We start from the raw sequence: 21245 nt of genomic DNA on the forward strand, positions 1-21245 counted from the left end.
GGGTTGGAGCAGGAAGTGCCCCGCCCTCGCCCGCGACCCCGCGCCGCCCCGTCCGTCGGTCCGTCCGCCCCGGCCGCTGGTGGGCGGGGACCCCTCCCGGAGGGGGCGGGGCGGGGCGGGGCGGGGCCGCGAGCCCACCTGGCGGCGGGGAGGGCGCGCAGGTGCGGCGCGGGCGGCGGCGGCATGGCTGGCGGCAGGAAGGACTGGTCGGCGCTGTCCAGGTGAGCGCCCCGCCTGTCCCTCCCCGGGGCTCGGACGGAGGCCCCCGCGGCGCTGGGGGCGGCCGGAGGGGCCTGCGGGGGGGGGTGGGGGCGAGGGGAGGGTGGGGGGCCGGCCCGAGGGCAGCCCCTGCCCGCCACACTGGCGGCTGGAGAGGGGGGCTCAGCCGCTCTGGGGAGGAGCAGGGGTGCGGGCCCCCCGGGGTGGGGTCGCAACAGGGGTCAGTGAATAGGGGCCGTTGGGCAACAGGCCCCCTCCCAGTAAGGGGGCTCACACTGAGTGCTGCGTCTGGGCTGGGCGACCTCAGGGCGGCTGCTGACCCCCCCCCGTGCTTCAGTCTTTGTAGGCTGGTCTGTCAAAGGGTCGGGACCCTGGGCATCTTATCCCTGCCGCCCGACATTCTGTCAGGGTTGGAGGAGCCTGGGGTGTGGGGGGACTGCCCTGGAGGTATCACCCCCACTGTGGCTGGGGACCCCCGGGGACTCCTCCTGGAGCTACCCGCACCTCCCCTCAGACGTGTTCCGGGGAGCATCTTCATCTCCTCATCCCCCACCATCCCTGCCATATACACCCATTTTGCCCTCCAAGAAACTGAGGCCCGCGCAGTAGCTCAGAGCCGGATTCCTGCTCCTTTGAGCCCCAGGGTTAAGCCAAGTAGAAATTGTCCTTTTCGCCCCTCGCAGGTGGGCATTTGGAGGCCAGGGTGCTCCCCACGGGCGGGCACAGTGGCACCCTCCCCAGGCCTTCCCCATCAGGGCAGCTTTCAGGCATTCTCCGGGGCTCTAGGATCTCCCCTGCTCCCTCCAGAAGGGCTCAGAGCTCCTCCAGTGTCTCAGTCTCATCCTCCCCGGGCCCGGGGGGTGGGGGGGCACCTCCTCAGACCCTCAGGACCTCACTCTGCTCTGAGGCACGGCTGCCTGGTCTCCCCCATGGGGGGCCCAGGGGCTCTAGAGGGGATAAAGTAAGCCCCAAGGATGGAAGGAACTCGGTGCCCTGGAAGAAGGAACCTGGGCTGCCAGGGAGGCCGGACACACCCCAGGGAAGGTCTGCGCTGAGGGTGGGGCCGGGGGTCCAGACCTTGGACTCTGCATGTGGATCGGTGTGTGCAGGAGGGGTTGACGTGGGAGTGTGTTTGCTCGTAGGTGTGGGCCTATCTGCACCCGTGGATGTGTGTTTACATGTGTGTGCGCAGGTGTATGTGCGGGTGAGCGCGTTTGTGGCCTGTGTGGGTGGCAGGTTCTTACGTTGCTGAGTCTGGGCCGTTGCTGAGTCTGGGCCGTGGGAGGCCGAGGATGTTTGCTGTGAGTGTTTATTGAAGCCCTCCGTGGAGGGCATTGGGAGAAAAATGCAAACCACACACTCGGTGGTCAGGAGCTCACAGGCCGGCGGGACGCGTGTGACCTTGTGTCTGAGAGCGAGCCTGGATACGTACAGGGTGTGTGTGCTGGGTGGGCAGCTGGGCCGGAGAACTTTAAAAATGAGAACGGGTCTGGTTACAGCTTGTCCACGGCTCGGGTGGACATGTGGCTGCTGGGGTGGGGCCGGGTTCCCACGGACGGCCAGGGTGAGGGCCAGGAACGCCCTGGGGAACCAGTCCTGCCACGGGAGCCCCCAGCCTGCCCTCCCCGGCGGCCCCAGCCCCCGCAGAGCCCCGTGGGCAGACGCAGCTGCTGCCAACAGGCGCCGGGATGAGGCACCTGGAGCAGAGGACCGCTCCCGCTCGGCTCCCGGCGGAACGACAAGCCTCAGCGGGCAGGAGGGAAAGGGCTGTGAGTCACTGTCAACCGAGTCTCCCAGGCTGGGGAGGACGGTGATGAGGGTGTGACCGTGTGGCCCCCGGCAGGGCGCAGGTGGGGAGCGGGGGGCCAGCCTGCAGCCCATCCTTGGCATGAAGTAGACATTCGGATCCTCGGCGTGAAGTAGACATTCGGACGCTCCGGCTCCGGGGGGGGTGGTGGTGGCAGCTGGCTGGCAGGGTGCCCTGGTCAGCGGCCTTGTCCTTTCCTCCCGGGCCGGCCAGGTGAGGGTGAGGCTGGGCCGGGCCTGTCTGCAGGGGGTGAGGGGCGGGTCTGAGGGTGCCTGGGACTGAGCAGCCTGTGGTTAATCATTGCCCTGCCTGGGCCTCGGCAGCCGTCCTGCCTCCCTGCGCTGCTCTCCGGTCCCCACGCCTGTCCCGAGACCGGCAGGGCTGAAAGGGACTCCGTCACTCCTCACCGTGACCCCTCGTTGTGTAGAAGCGGAGTCTGGGACCCGTGTCCCGCAGGGGCCGGAGACTGGCCCAAGGTCATACGGCCCGGCAGAGCTGGGCTCCCTTGTCTGTTCTTTGTTTCAAAAAGTCGCAGATCCTGCTCCCTGAGACCCAGGGTTCCACAGATGCTTCTGGGAGAGCCTTCCCACCCTTCACCTACTTTGACCAGAGCGGCTGAGTCTCGGTCTGTTTCTCGAGCTTGTTTTGAGGTCTCCCGTAGGGGGGCTCTTCCTTGGATCTAACTTCTCTCCCGCAGCTGTGTGAGTGCAGAATTGGGGGGCACAGCAACCGTGCATGGAGGCGAAGAGAGGGGTGTGGTTGCCAAGTGAAGGCCTGGAGGTAGAGGAGAGGATTGGTGGCAAGGAGGGAGTGGGGGGCTAGGTGCCGCCTAGGGCTGTGGCATCCGCTGGTGAGAGCGGCGAGGCTTCGGCCGGTGAGCGGACCACTGGGCTTCCCCAAACCTCTTCTCGCCCAGGCTGCGCCCCGAGCTCTGGCCTGTCCTGGGGTGGGGAGTCCCACAAGGTCGGAGGCCCTCCCCAGGCTCCGCTTCTGCTTCCTCTGAACCCCTGCTGTTGGGCTGTCGGGGAGGTGGGCCTCGCCCTGGCTTGGGGCAGCCCTCCCGGGAGTCCGTCCTGGCGCTTGGAATTGTGGAGGGGATGGCTCTTGAGAAGCTGACCTCGGGTGGAATCTTCTTTTGTTTCTTTTGATTACTTGTGCTATCTTGGGATGGTGATTAGCCCCTGTGACCTTCCATTTCCTCACCTGTGAACTGGGGCTAACGCCACCTACCTCCAGGGTTGGTTGGGAGGTTTCATGTCACTGTTATTTGTAAAATACTTCAAACAGTGCAGGCCTCACGGCAAGCTCTCACGCGTTAGTGGCCTCACGTCTTGACTCTTTAATTTATTGACTACCGTGTTCAACAAACCCCAGCGTGCTCCTGAGTGTTCAGCACCGTTCTAAAGCCCGTGCTTATTTCTTTATTATGGGGGTTTCACCAGCTGCACCTGCTGAGGTCCCTCTTGGAGCCTGACCCTTGCTCCTCCGGCCCCTGCAGTTCTAGCCGTTTCCTCATCTTATAAGCAAGAGTTCTTGGCAAGAACCTTCCTTCCCCAGGGTGGGGTGGTGGTAAAGGCGGTGGAGGTGAAGTGAGTCAAGTTCTACCGGGGGTTGAAAGCAGCCCCGTGATTCCTGGGCAGCAGGGGAGTGACCAAGTCATCTTGGCTGAACTGTGGGGTCATGGCCTAAAGCTGGTGGACGTTCAAGGACACCTGGGCCTCGCCTCCTGCCGATCCAGCCCTGAAGACCCCTGAGGGTTGGTGCTGGCCTGGGGAGTGAGGGGGGTGAGTCATTTCCGAGGAGACCAGGCCCCGGCAGGTCATACTCCATATATGGCCCCACTGGAGGATAAACAAATAAGCTGCTTCCCCCAGGGCTGAGAGGAGCGTGTGGGAACGGGGTTGCTCAGGACGGAGGAATCCTGGAGGCTCCAGCCCGGCCCAGCCGGGTGTGGTCAGGGGAGAGGAGCTTCCGGCTTTGTGGGGCACTTTACCCAGTGGAGGGACCCCTCAACTTTGGAGGGCAAGCGCTGGCCCCAGACTGTACAAAGGGGGAGGGGGTCAGTCCGGACAAAGAGAGAACCGAAAAGATGGCTCCGATGAAAGCCTGCTGAAGCTGGCATTTCCCAGGCTGATGGAGAAGGGCTCGTATTGAGGCCCCACGATCTTGACCGCAGACTATTTTATTATTTTTTTTAAAAGATTTTATTTATTTATTCATGAGAGAGAGAGAGAGAGAGGCAGAGAACCAGGCAGAGGGAGAAGAAGGCTCCACGCAGGGAGCCCGATGCGGGACTCGATCCCGGGTCTCCAGGATCACGGCCCAGGCTGAAGGCAACGCTAAACCGCTGAGCCACCTGGGCTGCCCGACCGCAGACCTTAAACGTGATTCCCGTAGGCCCTCACATGCCCCCGTGAGCTCCGTGTATATGGAGACCGGTCATTCATTCATTCGCCCGTTCAGCACACGAATCCATGAGCTCTCGTGAGCCGGCGGTAGCCGAGCAGTGGTGAGGCATCAGCCTGGCCCCTAACAGGTGGGCGGACTGCTCTGGGGGAGCCCCGATTTCCCCCTGCTTCCTGCTCCTCCTGGGCAAGGCTGGGGTTAGTGATTCCCCAGGGAGGAGGGAGCCCTGCACATCCGAGAGTCGCACTTGCTCCTTCCACCGTTGGCGCTCGGCTGTGCCAGGCGCCGGGGGATGCTGGAGATGAGAGCCGGCCTCCCCTGTGGGCCCTCCTCTCCCGCAGCACGACATCTTCACGCTTTGCTTGCAGGCTTCTCACACCCTCTCCACTCTCCTTCATTTGCGCTCCTTGAAGAAGAAAACAAAACCTCGTGTGTGTCTATTGTACGTAAGTTATACCTCAACGGAAAAGCCGTTCCTTGATTCCAAATTCTGCTCTAGGTACCGTCGCATTTTATTTGCTTCTCTTCTGATAAAACTTCTCCAAAGAGTTGCTGGTGCTCAGGGGTTCCTCCGTCTTGACTCCCATGCTCCCCTCGCTCATCTGGAGCTCATCTGGCTCCGGCCCAGCCCTTGAGCTGCTCCCGGGGGGGACCAGGTGCCTCTGTGTTCACTACGCCAACCTGGCCCCCCACACCCACGGTCCTGGACCCGACCTCATTCCTCCCCCCGGCGGGGTTCCTCTGGTCTCTCTGACTCAGGACCTTGGTCTCCTTTGCGCCGGTGTCTTTTCACCCTGAACAGCCAGAAGCAGAACTTTTTCTCCCCCCACCCACCCCCACTGCCGACATCTCCCCAAGCTCCTTCCTCCCCGATCCTTCCCGTCTGACTTACAGCTCCAGGAATTGCTCAGGCCAGACGTCTGGAAGTTTTCCTTGTTTCTTCTCTTTGTCTCTACCCTCATCCCCATGCAGCCCATCTGCAACTTCTCGGCTCTTGTCTTCAAAATGTGTCCCCAATCCATCTCTCTTTCCTCCTCTCGGTCACCACCGCAGTTCAGGCCAATGGAGGTCTCGCCGGGCCTCCTGATGGGAGGTGCTCTGTGTCCCCTGCCCCCTGCCCCCCTCAATTCTTCTTCCTTCAGTAGCCAGAGAGATTAAATCATAGTAGTCCTACATTCTATCGGGTCCCTCCTCTATGTGAAACTATCCAGTGGCTCTCCAGCACACCTGGATAAAACCCAGGTTCTTCCCCTGGTCATGAGGCCTTTTTCTCTGGCCTCCTCCCCGTCCAAGCCCCCTGTGGGCCATGCTGTGGCTCTTGGCCTCCCCTTTCCCTGAACACCCAGCTGTTGCACCCAGGGCTTCACCCTTGCTGTGCCCTCCTCCTGGGACCCCCTGCTCCCAGATCGGGCTCCTTCTCAGAGCTCTCCGGGAGGCCTCCCCTCCCAGGCACTGTCTCTCACATTACCCCTTACCTGGTTCTGTTGCCCTTGTGTCACTTCCTGACATCCTTTTGCTCACACACCCATTTCCTGGCTCACTGACTACACACCCACCCCCTGCGATTTGTGCTTCTCGACAACGGGAAGGGCCCTGCCAGCTTCCTCTGCTGCGTCCCAGGAACTGTGTCCGGCTCGTAGTCAGGGCTCAAAAAATATTTGTTTGGTGAATATTGGATCAGCGTGACGTCCGACCTAGAAAACCAGATCGGAGCCATTGTGTGGTTCATCCTTCTCATTTTAGGAAGGAAAACGGGCGAAGAGGAAAAGCCGGGATGGGCTTGAGGGCAGGGGGAGTAGGCTGCTTTACAAGACGCTGCCTGGAGGAACCTTTCCTTGGAGGCCCCATAGATGCATTTCATATGCAGTTCTGTTGGTAAAATCCCTGGGTTTTCACGTGGTGGTTTTTTTTTCCTCCAGAAACATGTCTGTTCCTTAAATTGGGGCTTGGTTGCAGGGCGATATTGTGCAGGAGGGGAAGAGGCCCGGGGGGCTAGGGCTGGGCCAGGACTGGCTGGGCGAGCAGGTTTGACACCTGGCAGTGGCGCAGGGACGGCCTTACAGTAACTCTGGGAGGGACGAAGAGGCCTTTTAGAGACTCTTCCTATCTGTAGGCCCCAGGAACCCCTGGGGGAGTCGCAGGAGGGCTCCAGAGAGGGCTCTTCTGACTCTCGAGGGGTGCTATTTCCAACCCAAATTTTCTCCCAGGGTGCTGGCTGCCCCCACCCCCACCTCTGGCCTCAGGCTTTTGGGCCCTCCCTTCCGCCTGGACTGCCAGTTTCTCCCCGCCCCCCATTACCTCTGTTGAAATCCCGTTTGCCCACCGAGACCCAGCCCTGGGTGCGTCTCCATGAGCCTTTCTTGATAACCTTGGCTTGCAGTAAGCACTCTCCCTCCTGCAGAGCAATTTCTGTGCTTTGGTTGGGGGAGTTACTGGGGGACACGCTCCTCTTTCTCACTAGGCCATAGGGTCTTTAGGGCAGGGACCCCACTTTGTTCTGTGAACCCCCAGTTCCTGACTTGCTGGCCCATTGCAGTTGCTTGGCAACGATGTATTTGCTCTTTGGTTAGGGTGGAAGGGCCGGTGGATGGAGGGTGGGGTGGGCTGGCGGCCGGGTGCATGGTAGGATGATAGGGCAGGTGGCTAAAGATGATTGGTGGGGGGCACCTGAGTGGCTCAGTCAGTTGAGCGTCCGGCTCTTGGTTTCAGTTCAGGTCATGATCTCAGGGTCCTGGGATCGAGCCCCACGCTGGACTCCATGCTCAGTGTAGAGTCTGCTTGTCCCTCTTCCTCCCCCTCTGCTCCTCCCCCTGGTTGCTTGCTCTCTCTCTCAAATAATAAATCTTTAAAAACAAAAAACAAAAAGATGGGTGGGTGGGGTTGGGCAGGGAAATGGCGGGGAGTGATAGTGTTTGGATGGACAAGTGGCTGGATGAGTGGGGAAGGAGGGAAACCAGTGAGTGCCTGGCCGTGGAGTCCCCAACTGGTCCTGTGAATGCAGAGTGACTAGGAAGAGGAACCCATAGTAGAGTGTACGGCATCCCCTCGCTCCCCCACAAGTGAAAGCTGGTTCTAGAAGGTTAGAGAGGCTCAAAGAGCTCCCGAGATGGGAGGCAGGTATTGGAATCTTCTCCGGGTGTGATTGGTCTTATTTGTGGGTTCTCCCCCTCTGAGCCGCTGAGAAATCCCATGGGTTGTTGGGAAACTCGGAGAAAGTTTCTCTCTGATTGTCCATTGATGGATGTTACCTGAGAATCCAAGACCAAAAAGAAAAAGGAACTTGTCAAGGGAGAACTGTGCCCACCCTCCCGTGTTCCTAGGCACCCCTAGAGAGGGGGCCCCACATTCCCACTTTGGATTTCACGGTTAAGTCTAACCCAGGGGTTGTCATCTGAAGTGGTTTTGCCCTGCCCAGGGACATGGCAAAGTCAGGAGACATTTTTGGTTGTCACAACTGGGGTTGGGCTGGTGCTCAGGGGTCCAGTGGGTAGAGGTTGGGGTGCCGTTCAGCACAGCCCCTGCATGTGGAGTTGTCGGCCTGAAATGTCAGTGATGCCCAGGATGAGGAGCCCTGGTCCAATCCAAATCCTTTTAGTACCTTTAGCTGAAATTTAATAGGCATGTAATGTGAACCACAGGTGCGAACCACATTTAAAATCGTCAATTTTCGGGTCCCTGGGTGGCTCAGTGGTTGAGCATCTGCCTTGGGCTCAGGTGGTGACCCTGGGGTCCCAGGATCGAGTCCCACATCGGGCTTCCTGCATGGAGCCTGCTTCTCCCTCTGCCCGTGTCTCTGCCTCTCTCTCTGGGTCTCTCGTGAATAAATAAGTAAAATCTTTAAAAAAAATTGTCAACTTTCTGTAGATGACGTACTAAGAAAGTGAAAAGGAACAGGTGATCAATTTTAATAATATCTCATTTACCCAGTATATCCAAAATATTATTTCAATGTGTAATCCACATGCAGAATTACTATTTTTATTTAAAATTTTTTAAAAAAATTATTGATTCCAAAGAGAGAGTTTGAGAGAGAGAGAGCGAACACAAGCAGGGGAGGGACCGGGGAGGGGGCGGGGGTGGCAAGCTCCCCTGGGGGCAGGGGACCCTGGGATTACCACCCGCCTAACCGACTGAGCCTCCCAGGTGCCCCAAATGCAGAATTCCTAATGAGATGTTTTGCAGTGTCTTTGGTATTGGGTGTTGGGGACATGCGTGTGTTGGAGCACACCCGGCTCAGCCCAGCCGCGGCCCCGGCCCAGGAACCTTGGCTCTCTCCTCCTGGCTCCGCAGGGGCCGCTTGGGAAGGGGGGCCCCGAGGTCTTGCGTGGGCTGCCCTGACGCTGTCCCCCACCCCGCAGCCTGGCCAGGCAGTGGACTCTAGAAGATGAGGAGGAGCAGGAGCGCGAGCGCCGGCGGCGGCACCGTACCCTGAGCTCCGCCACGGACGACGAGGCCCCCAGGCTCACCCAGAACGGAGACTCGCCGGCGGCCGAGAGGTGCTCGGGGTGGGGCGGGACGAGGCGCCACTTCCCCACCCTGGGTGCCAGGACGCACCCAGCTGCCCAGACAGACCAAGGACAAGGGGTTTGGCCGGCAGGGAGCTCCTCACCCCCCGAGCCGCCGCCACGCAGCCACCGCCACCCTCCGGGGAGCGGAACAGGCCGGACGGTGGCGCAGCCATGAGCCGGTCCTCGCAGGACCCCTGACTCGGGGAGAGGCCTGAAGCGACCTTGCAGGGGGAGGTACAGCTCCGAGAGGTGGCACGGAGCTCGGAGGCAGGGCCGGGCCTTGTCCCCATCTGTCTGCCCTGTGGCTCAGCGCTCTGCACAGGCTGCCTCCCTGCGACCCCGACCCCCGTCAACCCTGCTGAGGCAGGGACACGGGGCTACTCTTGCCACCTAGATTTCAAGGGTTACGAGGGAAAAGAAGTCCCCTGTGTGCGGGGGACTGGGCTGGGCACTCACGGAGAAGGAGTCTCATTTCACCCAGCTTGCAGATGTGGAAGTTGAGGCCCAGACAGCGAATCGCATGGAGGGCAGGGTGGTGAGGGAGGAAAAGAATGTCCTGGAGGCCGAGTGCTGCGGCTTCTGGACGGTCTCCCCATGTTGCGCCTGCTCCCATGGGTCCCCGAGAGAAGGGGGAGCAGGTGGGTGGCTGGGCTGGCCTCTGGGGCCAGCAGCCACATGACCGCAGTGCAGGGTGCTATGTCAGGGCTTTGGGTTCTCCTCCCAGTTTGCTATCTGTGTGACCTTTGGCACATCCCCGAAGTGTCTGGTCTTGAGCTGAGCTCTAAGGGCCAAGGGCGGGGGCGTTTATTCCTTCCGACCTCCAGCGCCCAGCGTGGGGCCTGACGCCTGGGAGGCAGCCAATGGGTCAGTGTTGGTTGCTGGGGTCTGAGCGTGGATGGGCTGGGCCTTGTGGGGGTTTATAAACTCGTTCAAAGCGCGGCGTGCTTTGTCCGGGGGGTTTCCCGGGAGCCCAACGTGTAGTCAAGTGGTGGTTGGCCGGGGAGCCCCCGGGCCCGGCCGCCCTGGCAGCGTCTCTCCCGCCTCTGGTGGCCTCTGAGCCTTACCTCGCCCCCGTCTCCCACCTTCCGGCCTAGGCTGCCGAGCGTAGAGGAAGCAGAGGTGCCCAAGCCACGAACTTCCGTCTCCAAGGACGAGGACGAGGATGAGGACGAGGACGTCCAGGCCATCCTCCGGACACGGCGGGAGCGGAGGCAGAGGCGGCAGGCGGTGGAGGCGGCCCAGGCCCCTGGCCAGCCGGAGGCAGGAGCGGGAAGGGAGCCCTCTGGCCCGGGGCAGGCCAAGCAGCAGCCCCTCGGCCCGAGCGGGGAGCAGCGGGGCCCCCGGGCCGGGGAGGACGAGAGCCCGGGGGGCCGGGGCTCAGCAGGCGGGAAGGAGGAGGTCTCGGGGAAGCCGGCTCTGCCAGAGAAGACGTTAGCACCTGCAGAGAGACTGGTCTCGGCGGAAGCGAGCCGCTCACAGGAGGCCCTGGGCCCCCAGAAGACGTCTGCGCCCGAGAAGAGAGCCACCCCGGAGAAGAGGCCCCTTCTAGAAAGAACAGGTGTCCCGGAGAAGCCGCCGGCCCCAGGGAAGACCTCAGACCCGGAAAGGAGACTGGTTTCTGAGAAAGCGTCGCTCTTTGAGAAGTCTCTGGCGTCGGAGAAGACCCCGGCCGCCGGGAGCAAGCTGGCGCCGAGGAGGGCAGGGGGGCAGCCGGCCTCGGGGGGGTGCCAGCCTGCGGGGCAGCGGGGAAGGGCCCTCCCCGACGAGAGCCCCCCGTCCTCGGCCGAGCAGGGGGAGCAGCGGGCGCCCGAGCCTCCGACCACGGCTTCTTCGCGCCTCCCGCCCATCACACTGCAGGTTGGCGATGCCCCTGCCCCTCGCGTTCCGCTGCAGGCGAGCTCTGGCGCCCTGGCGCCCTTGTTTCCTGTCCTCTCTCCAGGACGCCAGCTCGGGCAGTTTCCTCTCCCTCCCTGCCTCTGGTCACTGTCAGAATAGGGGACCCTGAGGCAGGGCCAGGCTGCAGGCAGCTGGGAAGAGCCTCAGCTGTGTGATAGAGCCCCTGCACCCCGCACCCCTGCACCCCGCACCCCGCCGTCATCCAGGGCCTGGACTTCAGGGCTCCAGCAGCCTTTTGGGAAGCCTCAGGTCCTTGCAGAAGTTCTGCTGGAAAGCTCTGTGTGGTGGCCCGGCCCCACAGATGCGTGTCCGTCACCCCCACCGCAGAGGCGGAGGGCCAGGAGGCAGCAGGGGAAGGCATAGGACCTGTTGTCTCCCCCCTTCCCTCCTGCGGTTCCTGGGGCGAGCCGAGCCTCATGGGGTTCCCCTGGCAGCTTGGGCTTTGGGCTACCGGGACCTCCCGTGTGACACTCCCTCCCCCCGCCCAGGTGAAAATCCCCAGCAAGGAGGGAGAGGTGGACACTCTCTCGCCCACCCAGGCTACCTACAGCAGCTCCCTCAGACGCTCCAGCCCCAGGACCATCTCCTTCCGGGTGAGCGCCCGGGGCGCTGGAGGGCAGGCCGGGGAACCAGCGTTTGTTGCAGCATCAGGGCCCTAGGTTAGGTGGCAGGTGGGTCCTTGGGATGGAGAGGGGCTTTGGCCTTGGGAGGCCCAGAGTCCAGGACTCGGCGCTCAGAGGGCCGAGCAGCCCCACCTAGTGGGCAGGGCCCGAGCTGCAGGAGGGGGGCCGGCAGGTTCAGCGGGGCTCAGGGGCGGCCTAGGCCTGCCCTCACCGGGTCCCCATCCCATCCGGAAGGCTGGCGCAGGCGAAGGGTGGGCGCTGGAGCGGCGGGGCCCGCCTGCACCTCCCTGCTCTGCCTCTGCCCCAGGGGTCCCCGTTGTGCGGGCCGGGCCTCTCCGCTCACCCTCTGGGGTTCATGCTCAGTGTCTGGTTTGCGGCTGACTGTGCCTTGTGTTGCTGTCGTGCGCCAGGCCCTGGGGAGGAAGTGGGGGGCCTGCCGTTGACCAGGGCTGGTCCCTGCAGCGGGGAGGCAGGCGGGGAGACAGCTGGGTGCCGTGGAGCTGGTGGTGGGGCCACGGAGGGCTTCTGACCCAGCCTGCTGGGTGGGGGCCTGTGTCTCCCCGGACAAGAGGAGGAGGTTTGGTTGCGGGGTAGGAGGAGGACGAGGAGGTGGAGGAGGCGTATTCAGAGAGCTGAGCCCTTCCCTGGTGCAGGGCCCTGGCTTCCTCGGGAGTCTCACTCATCACAGCCTTTCCTTCTTGTTTCAGATGAGCCCCAGGAGAGACAACCCAGAAACAACCTTGACCCGCAGGTCAGTGACCGGGAGGCTCTGGCCTGGTCTGGTCACGTTCAGCCTGTGTTTGCTGAGCGCCTGCTACGTGCCCTTCCGGGCGGTGCCACAGGGCACCTGAGGGGAAGGCGCCGTCCTTGGCCAGGGCTCCGGGTCTGCAGGGCAATGGGATTGGCGCGGGGATGGAGGCCCAGTGAGATGAACAGGGAGGGAGAGGAGAGCCTTTTGGAAGGAGGCAGGGCTTGGGTGGGGGGCTCTGCAGGCGGAGGGAGTCGGGGTGCAGAGCCCTGCAGGAGGGGAAGGGGGAAGCCTCTGCTTTAGCAGGCCTGGGAATCTGCATGTTCCAGGAGCACCCCTGTGCCCCATAATTTTGATGCAAGTAGTTTGAGGACTGTGTTTTGGAAAAAAAAAAAAAAGAAGAAGAAGAAAAAAGGAAATAGGGCCTGAAAAGCAGTTGTGCTCGTGTATTAGGAGTTTCATGCACTCGTGCTGTGTCCCATCTGCCCTTAAATGTTTGTGGAGGCGGACTGTCCCGGGCGAGGGCTGGAGTGACGGGGGCGGCCAGGGGGTACGCAGACGAAGGAGACGTGGCTGCCACTTTCCAGCACCTCACATCAGATGGTTAATCATGCAGGAGCCCCCCCATCCCTCACCCCCGCCCCAACCCAGCAGGGAGGTGCAGGGACAGGAATGTGGCCCCGAAGTGGCTGCAAAAAGCCCAGCCTGCGGGAGCCGAAGCGATTGACTTCCAGTTGGGACTTGAAATAGAGGGAAGAGCACAAGTAAAGGCACAGGTGTGAAAAGCGTGAGGTGTCTGGCTAACTGGCCGTGAGCACGTGGAGAAAGGGGTCGCGGCGGTGGGGACGCTGGTGTCGGGAGGGGAGGCGGGAACCAGGCCGCGGGAGCCTGTGCCCTGCCTGGGAGTTTGGTCCCTGCCCTGGGGCCGAGAGCCTTGAGCTGGAAGGACAGGATGGGCTTGTCTGGGGCCTGAGTGGCCTGGTGGCAGTGTGGGGAGAGCCTGGGGTGGCAGGCGGTGCTGGGGAGGGCGGGGTCCGGGAGACAGAAGGTTGAAGTGCCCGGACCAGGGGGGGGATGGCAGGCGTCTCTGGGGAGGGGAGGAAAGGTCCCCGGGCGTTCCGGTCCGAGTCACCGTAGTCCGGTTCGGTGACGGGGGCCGTGTTCTGCGTGGCCGCAGGCCGGGTGGGTAGGGCTCGGGGCGGGCTGAGGCCGGGGTCTCAGCTGCCCTGTCCTCTGTCCTCCGTCCCGCAGCGCCAGCATGAGGCTCCCGGCTGGCACGGCCAAGCTGGGGGAGAAGCTGGAGAGATACCACACGGCTGTCCAGGTGGGCAGGGCTCTGTGGGGGCGCCGGGGGGCCCGAGCGGCCTGGGCGCCGAGGCCCGAGCGCCTCTCCTGCCCGGTCAGCCGTCTGTGTCCTCTCTTCCCAGAGATCCGAATCCGTCAAGTCTCCGGGCTCGTCCCGCGCGGAGTTCTTTGTGGCACCCGTGGGCGTAGCCAGCAAGCGCCACCTCTTTGAGAAGGAGCTGCTGGGCCAGGGCCGCGCGGAGGTGGCCTCCAGCCGGAAGGTGCGCCCTCGGGCCTCCCGACGCAGAGCCGGACCCTGGGGGGTTCGTCTCCGTAGCTGCGGGCGCAGCGCTGGTCGGGGGGGTTCCCGGACACTCGTGGCCCGTGCTGAGTGGGCCTGGGAGTGACGGAGAATCACGTCCCTGCACCCGGGCCTCCCGAGCGCCCTGCTGTAGCCGGCAGCCCCGAGCCCTGAGCCCCGAGCCCCAAGACGTGAGCCCCAACCCTGAGACCCGAGCCCTGAGACGTGAGCCCCGAGCCCTGAGACGTGAGCCTTTCTCTTCAGGAGAACCTGAAGCTCTCGGGGGTGGTGACATCGAGGCTCAACCTGTGGATCAGCAGGACCCAGGAGTCTGGAGAGCAGGACCCCCAGGTACCCTGTCCCTCCCTGAGCCTCATGCACGGGCCCTGCTCGGCATCATAACCTGGGTCTGGGGGGGTGGGCGGGGGTTCCCAGGCAGGGAGCCCATGGAGAGTTGGGGGGCTGGGGCTGTTGCCAGGAGGAGTGGGGCTGGGGACCCCAAGGCCCCCTGCACGCTGCCTCAGGCTGCCGCCCTCCCACCCACACTGATGTCCCCAACCAGGAGGTGGGGAAAGAGTCGGTGGTAACAAAGAGGACCCAGTGGGGACGGAAAGCAGACTCGTCCCTGGACGCCGAGGTGAGGGGCAGAGGGGGGCTGCCCTGGGGAGAACCCCCCGCCCGGGCGCGTCATGCCGGGACCCAGAATGCCCTGCTTCTGCTCTCCAGCTGGTTGGACCCAACCTCGGGGACACTGGCTGAACCCCCGAGCCGGCCCCTCTTTCCCCACAACTCTGCAAAGCCCCAAGCCCCTTCAACAAGGGGTTTTGGGGTTTCTGGCCAGCGCGGCTGTGGGCCGGGGCCCAGGGAGGCCGTCCTGCCCAGAGACCCCCTTGTCTTTCCTGACAGACGTCTGCCCCGCAGGTGTGATGGGCGCTGCCAGGACAGACCCCGCGAGCCTGCCCCCCGCCGCCTTGCTCCCTCTCTGCCTCTGGCCCAGGGCCAGGAGTGTCGGGGGGGGGGGCCAACGCCTCCTTCCTGGCCGAGCGCCCCCTCGCCCCTCTGCACCGGCACATCCGGGACCCAGGCTGGCGCAGGGCCCAGCACCCAGGGTGGCCTCCGCACCAGGCCGAGGTGGCTGCCGGGACCTGCTCATCCAGGGCCGTGCACTGCTGTCTCCCTGAGCTCAGGGTCCCCTCTGCGGCCTCCCAGCAGGTGCCTCCCCGTGCCTGTGACGTCGCTGCCTCACCGAGGCCTGGGCGTGCGCACCTGGGCCCCGGGCCGCCCGGCGGACGGGAGCCCCTGCACCTGCCCTGCGCCCCGGAGCCCTGCTTTGATTTCCTCTCCCGTCTTGGGCTGCGGCTCAGGCCCGGAGCGTGGGGCCCTTTCTGTGCACCCCTTCACCCTCCTGCTGCAAAAGCTGTTCTCAGGAAAGAGCTGATAAACTCATTCACTGCATCCTGCCTGGGGATTTGCTTTCCAGCAGGGTCATCGGGGGCGTGTGAGGACGATGGTTGTGACTGGACGGCGCGGGGGGAGGGTCAGCCCCCTCTTTCGATCACGTGGAGGTGAGCTGCCCTCCATCCCGGCAGGGTGACTGCACAGGGCCACGCGCCTGCCGCGCTCCCCCAGTGCCTTCTCCCCACGGCCCTCCTGTACCCCCCGAGGTCATGGCCCATGTGAGCGTGGAGGATGCTGAGCTTTATGAGAATCTAGGACAAACCCAAGTCAGTCAGTCTGGTGCCCTGTCAAACCCCTTAGTGCTGTAATCAAAAGAACAAAAAGTAAATTGTGTGTGTGTGCGTGTGTATGTGTACACGTGTATGCGTCCTGTATGTCCATCACGCACAGATACAGTCTATACCCCTGCACACGTATATGCTCTATTACACACACATATGCATTTTTTTCCCATTTGAATTTGATGAGAACGTTTCTTCCTTTTTTTGTTTTTTTTGTTTTAAAGATTTTATTTACTTATTCATGAGAGACACAGAGAGAGGCAGAGACCCAGGCAGAGGGAGAAGCAGGCTCCTGTGGGGAGCCCGATGCAGGACTCGATCCCGGGACCCCGGGGTCACGCCCTGGGCTGAAGGCAGACGCTCAATATCTGCATCTCGGGAAGCAGACCCAGGCGTCCTGAGAACTTTCCTTCCTAACTGACTGCTCTGGTTTTACCCAGAGCCAGCTGGGGATGTAGGGGAGAATCAGAGCCCTGCCCACTTCCCCTTTGTCCCCCGTCCCCAGGTTTACCTGGAAAACCCCAGAGTTTCTCAGAACATAGCCCTGAAGGGCATCATCAGGTCTCAGTTCCCCAACTTTTCTGGGCGACGACCAGCCTCATCCCAGCCCCTGTGATGGACAGCGAGGCTCCTGTCTTGGTCCTTGGGTCCAGGGGACAGAAGGCCCTTAGGACCCCACTGGTGCAGGCCCCACAGTGACCCCAGGCTGGCCCATCTTCGGCTGGTGGGTCTCCTGTCTCTGGTCCCTTGCCTGTGCTGAGCAACAGACGGTGGGACCTGGAGGCCCCACCCTGCACCCCACGGACTCCCCCAAGGCCTGGAGCTTTTGCCAGTGCTCCACTCCTAGAATTTGAGGACAAAACCAGGGGCAGGGGGAGGAGTGTGATGAGCACTGCCCAGAGACTTAAAAGGGCCTGCTGGGAACTCAGGGTTCAAACAAGGACTAGGACTTTTGGGTGCTCGTGTTCTAAACTTTGGAAAGTCCCCTGGCAGGTGAACTTGTTCTGCAGGCAATGTCCTCACATAGACCTTTCTGGGGAGAGGCTCCCAGAAACCCTCCTCCAGAGCATGGCTGGCTCGGTCCTGGGTGTCTGGGGTGTCCTGGCAGCTGCTTCCACAGGTTCATGCCTGCGTCACCCCCCCCGCCCCGGGGGTGACCAAGGACAGGCTGCAGGGTGGTGTTGGGGACGGGACCCCGTGACTCCCTGCCCTTTGCATTCATGCATCCCCCATATAGGCCTTGACCTCATTCCTCACGCAACAAGGAGACAATTCCGTGCACACAATGATCTCCACGGGGGACCAGTGTGAGGACCAAGTGCAGCAGGGTGGCGACTGGGTGGCTTCGTGGGCAGGGGTGGGCTCTGGGAGGAGGTGATGCTGAGCACCCTCTGGAGACAGAGCAGGTCCCCCTACCCTGATACCAACCACTGCTTGCCCCATCTACCCTGCTGTCCTGATGTCCTTGGGACCCACATGTGCCCTGCTCTCTGTGGGTCCTTAAACGTGTAGGCAGTCTTCCAGTGTGTACTGCTTCCAGTAAAACCCGGGGCGAGCACCATCTCCGTTTTCTCTTCCCTTCTACCGTTAGCACTAGGAGGTAACTCGAGCTATTTGCAAGGACCCAGCACCCGTGACAGGATGGGAGCAACCCTGCCCTGTCCAGGTGTGACTGTGGGAAGTGGCTGGACTCTAATCTGCATTAAATCCCTGCTTTGGAACAGTTGGTAAAAGCCTCACATGGTCCAAGAGCGTCAAGAACCTACGGGATTTTTCTCGGGCTCTGGTGATTTAGGTGCCCGGGGACCTCCCAGGCAGCTGTGCAAACGACGGCCCGTTTGAAGGATTGTTGGGCTTACAAAGAACCATAATCCAGTGGAAGTGGCTCAAGTTAAGGGAAGGTCTAAGACAGGACGTTGCTAAATTGCGGGAGATTCCAGGCCAGGACACCAAGCAAGGCTGCACCCCGGTGGGCTAGACGGGAGAGCGGGACCAGAATGCTTTTCCTCCATCTCTCTCGGGACCGCCTAGTTGCCTCTGCTCCTCTGTCAATCTGCTCCCTTCACCTGCCCCTCTCTGCCTCCTCTCTGCTTGTCTGCAGTCCTCCCCCAGGCTGCAGGATGGTCCTCCCCCAGGAAGACTGCAGGGTGGTCCTCCCCCAGGAAGGCTGCAGGGTGGTCCTCCCCCAGGGAGGCCGCAGGACGATCCTCCCCCAGGCCGCAGGATGGTCCTCCCCCACGGAGGCTGCAGGGTGGTCCTCCCCCAGGCCACGGGAGGGTAGACATGGGGCCTCAGCCTACCCTATTGCATGTGCCACAACGTGGAGGACCACATGGGGGATGAGCCCGGAGGCGGCCACTGGGAGCGTGGTGGGGGGGACGGTTTCAGCTGAGCCCACGGGGCAGCGTGGCAGCAGAAGGTGGAAGTCCTGCCTTCTGTCCAGAATGGTGGCGGCGGGCACCTGAGGGCCGTCCAGGACCGGGGGGCGTGGGTACGGGGTCAGGAGGGGAGAGGAGGAGGAAAGGGGAGGCTAACCCTCTTCACCCATGGAGAAACAGGGGTGTGTGTCCCTGATGGGCAAGATGTGGGGGGCCGGGGCTTCGAGCTGGGGGCGCGGGGTGGCGTGGCGGGCCCGGAGGAGGGGCGTTCCTTCTTCGGAGGTGGGACAGAGGCTTCGAAGACTTGGACACATTGAGGGGGAGGCTCAGCTCCGACCCACTTTCCCCCTCCGTTTCCATCACGTATCGCGCCCCACGACATCCGGGCCACCGTGCCAGGGGCTGTGGACATAAACGTGCGAGCAAACCACAAGCCCCCGGGGCCTGGCCTGCGGATCCTACAGCACATCATGGTCCCATAGGGCTCGTCTTCAGGCCTACGGACAGCTGCAAGGGGGAGCCAACTTCACCAGTCCTCACAGCCCCTCAAACTGCCCAGAAGTTCTACTTGTATCTCACCTTCTGTGGCAGCCCTAGCCCCTTCCCAGGGAGGAGAGGGCTTGTCCCCTGGCTCTGGGGGGCGTGCAGAAGACCCACGTGGCGCGTGTCCCCACTGAGGCCTGCGGAGCCTGCCCGCTGGGCAAGGCCGCTCGGCCCAGGGAAGCAGCCAGGAGCCTGGAAGACGCCCTCCCCGCAGTGTCATCGTAAGTGGAGGTGCAGGTCGCCCTTCCGTGTGCCCCACAGACTGGCCCGGGGACTCGTGAGGCGCCTCGGGGTTGCCCGGTGCCCCGGCCCGCTCCCAGCCTGCCTTCCCAGGACTGCGCCTCTGGCATCTGCTTTATCGGGATTCTCGAGAGGGACAGCTGGCTTCTGTTACATGCCTGCTCCCCACTCCGTTCCTGCCTATCTGCTCCAGTTTTAAATAGCTTATCTGAGCAGCTGGACAACCACATGGGCTTATATGGCGTGGGGTGCATGTTCCTTGAGCCCTGTCCCCGGCACCTGCCAAAATAGCAGCCAACACCCCCCGCGCCCCCACTCGTCCCGCCGCACATTCCTCCCACCGCGGGTTGGCTCACCGGGCCCAGCCCACAGGCCTGCTTAAAGCCTCTCGGTCCCCTGCCCTCGCCCAGTCCCTGCTGAGGCTCAGTGGATCGCGGTGGCTCCCGGTTGGAGGTAAGGCTCGGGACGGGGAGAGCAGCGAGGTGGGGACCGGCCTGTGCCCACAGCCTGCCTGAGTCCACACCAGAATTGCGAGCCGTCCGCCTTCCCCCCGAGAAGAGGCCACCCTATAGAGGCGGCGTTGCAGGGATCGGACTCCCAAGACGAACACAGTAGGGCTGCAGTGGCCCGTGCTGGAGATTAGAGACTTAAGTTGGAGCCCCAGACCTGCCACTAAAGATACCGCGTGGCTGGAAAGTCTTGGGTGAGAACCTTCCCCTCCCTGGGCCTCAATTTCCTCACCTGTAGGACGGACGAGGTGGGTGCCGGGCCCCTGCGTGCTCTAAAGACGGCGAAGCTCTAACCAACAGGGTCTCCCCCGGATTGTCGGGTCCCACCCCTCACGTCCAGGCCCAGGGCCCCCTGAACCTTCCAGGCAGGTCCTTGTTTGACTTCCGAGCCCAGCCCGGCTGTGTTCCTATCAGTCACGATGGTGCTGGTGCAGCTCTCATCCCCGCCACTCCCCCAATTTGGAAAGTGTCCTGGAAGCCCTGAGAAGGGCACCTGTGCAGAGGCAGGCAGGGGCCGCGGGCACCTCTGCAGGCGGACGGGGGACCTTCATCGGACTTCCCTCCCCAGGGAGAACGTGCCGCCAAGCAGCGTTTGGGGGGCTGACGGGGAGATGCCTGGATAAGAGCCTCTCATGGGGTGTGAGGCCAGCTGCGGGGGTTCGCGTCCAGCTGCCCCGTGCCCCCGCTGTCTCCGCAGCAGGCCCTGTAGGGACAGACCTTGCCCCGGCTTGATGTTCAGCTTCCCCTGGGCCGGCGGAGCAAATACCTAGGGAGGCGATTGCCCGGAGTGAGGAATTTCAAAGCACATTCCAGGCCCTGTGCTATTGGGAAGCCACCTGACCTCCAGAATTCCTCCTCCGACCGTGTCTCACTGTCTCACGGGGTGAGCCCTCCTCTCCGGGCACAAGAGGAATCTGAGGGGCTCAGGTTACGCACGGCCCCCTCAGGCCTGTCCCCTTGCTCCTGGTGGGCTGACAGCTGCAGGCTTGGGGGGATTCCAGCTGGATGTGGGGCGAGGGCCGAGGGCCGGGGCCGCATTCCTCAGGGACTTGTTTCTGCAAGACTAGAACTTGAAGCTCATCCGTCTGAGAGATAAGCTAATGGAGGCCCAGAGGGATTAGATGACTTAGCTAAGGTCACACAGCAAAAATTGGGTTTTAAAATCAGTTTTTTTTTTTTTTTAAAGTAATCTCTATGCCTAATGCAGGGCTTGAGCTCAGGACCCTGAGATCAAGGGTCTCCTGGTCTACGGGCTGAGCCAGCCGGGCGCCCCTAAGTCCAGGTCTTTTCACCCCGCGGCCAGTGTCCTTTCTGCTTTGTCTTGTTTGTGACTTAGTCCCCAGGAAAGGTGACCTTGACCTCTGGGCTGTGCGGGCGAGCGGCCTGTGGAAGCAGGTGAGGGTCTGGCCGTGAGGACACAGCTGCTCTGGACGCTGTGGGTCCTCGCGATGCCAGGGTCCTGACGGAGTCGGTGCACAGCCAGAGCCCCAGCCTGGCCGCCCCTTCATCTGTCTTGCCTTGGGCCGCCGGGTGAATCCGCGCCCTCCCCTGCCCTCCATCCTCGCTATTTTTAGGAGTTGGGTGGTGCTCCCAGGAGCAGGGAGGGGGCTCCAAGCTGCTCGTCCTTCTGTCCTTCCCACGCCTCATGGCTCCGAGCTGGTGGGAGGGCAGGGGCGCGTGTATGCCTCCCCGAGACACTTCTCTGCCCTCCCCAAGGTGAGGGACCCCCCACCCCCGGCTCCCGTCCTGGCTGCTGCCCGAGGGCCTGGGGCTGTGCACATCTGGATCTGGCCACCGCACCCGAAGGCCCATTTGGAGATGCTTCGGGCTTTGGGTCTGTCTTCGGCAGAATGAGGCTCCATCCTCCGGCACGACACCTTACACACCTGCCTCTCTTCTTGTCCCCCTCCCCTCTCCCAGGGGAGCTCCGTGTGAGCTCCGGGCGGAGGGGCCTGGGGGGCCCTGCCTCGCTGCCACCGTGCTTGTCCCGAACCCAGTAGGACTGGGCAGCTGTGGAGCAGGCTGGGATGAGCCGCCAGCCCGA

The 21245-nt window shown here is 62.7% G+C and overlaps 3 protein-coding genes and 1 long non-coding RNA gene across 11 annotated transcripts in view; 2 read left to right on the plus strand and 2 right to left on the minus strand.

Annotated features, from left to right (window-relative positions):
- The first annotated feature begins 93 nt into the window (after window positions 1–93).
- Window positions 94–15603, plus strand: LAD1 (ladinin 1). Of its 3 annotated transcripts, none has more exons than XM_025458566.3 (10): window positions 94–221; window positions 8791–8928; window positions 10035–10797; window positions 11325–11429; window positions 12167–12210; window positions 13459–13531; window positions 13635–13772; window positions 14057–14143; window positions 14355–14429; window positions 14699–15603. In XM_025458566.3, exons 1-10 carry the CDS (start codon window positions 184–186, stop codon window positions 14717–14719), a joined length of 1482 nt encoding a protein of 493 aa, XP_025314351.3. In that variant the 5' UTR covers window positions 94–183; the 3' UTR covers window positions 14720–15603. The 3 variants fall into 3 exon arrangements, with proteins under 3 accessions (XP_025314351.3, XP_035574487.2, XP_035574488.2); XM_035718594.2 differs by lacking the exon at window positions 94–221 and adding an exon at window positions 2519–2651; XM_035718595.2 differs by lacking the exon at window positions 94–221 and adding an exon at window positions 2520–2651 and having other exon boundaries at window positions 14714–15603.
- On the minus strand, window positions 4207–7778 carry LOC125755386 (uncharacterized). Its single transcript, XR_007411736.1, has 2 exons — window positions 5325–7778; window positions 4207–4838 (listed from the first exon to the last, which is right to left on the minus strand). It is a non-coding gene; the product is annotated as an uncharacterized LOC125755386 (long non-coding RNA).
- Window positions 15604–17827: 2224 nt separating the features above from the next.
- The window catches only part of LOC125755381 (basic proline-rich protein-like), a gene marked incomplete at its 5' end in the record, with an annotated part of 6750 nt that continues 3332 nt past the window's right edge, over window positions 17828–21245 (minus strand). Inside the window, 3 exons of the mRNA XM_049111953.1 lie at window positions 17828–17992; window positions 18301–18416; window positions 19919–19967. Of these exons, the coding sequence (XP_048967910.1) occupies window positions 17828–17992; window positions 18301–18416; window positions 19919–19967 (330 nt within the window). The remainder of the gene's footprint in view (window positions 17993–18300; window positions 18417–19918; window positions 19968–21245) is intronic.
- Window positions 18992–21245, plus strand: part of TNNT2 (troponin T2, cardiac type) — a 27457-nt gene continuing 25203 nt past the window's right edge. For 2 of the 6 annotated variants that reach the window (XM_049112022.1, XM_035718612.2), the window contains exon 1: window positions 18992–19145. The gene's annotated coding sequence lies outside the window, so the exon portion shown is untranslated. The remainder of the gene's footprint in view (window positions 19146–21245) is intronic. The other 4 variants (XM_049112020.1, XM_049112018.1, XM_049112023.1 and 1 more) reach the window with 3 other exon arrangements.

This window comes from Canis lupus, chromosome 7, assembly GCF_003254725.2.
Source record: "Canis lupus dingo isolate Sandy chromosome 7, ASM325472v2, whole genome shotgun sequence".
Classification (NCBI taxonomy): domain Eukaryota; kingdom Metazoa; phylum Chordata; class Mammalia; order Carnivora; family Canidae; genus Canis; species Canis lupus.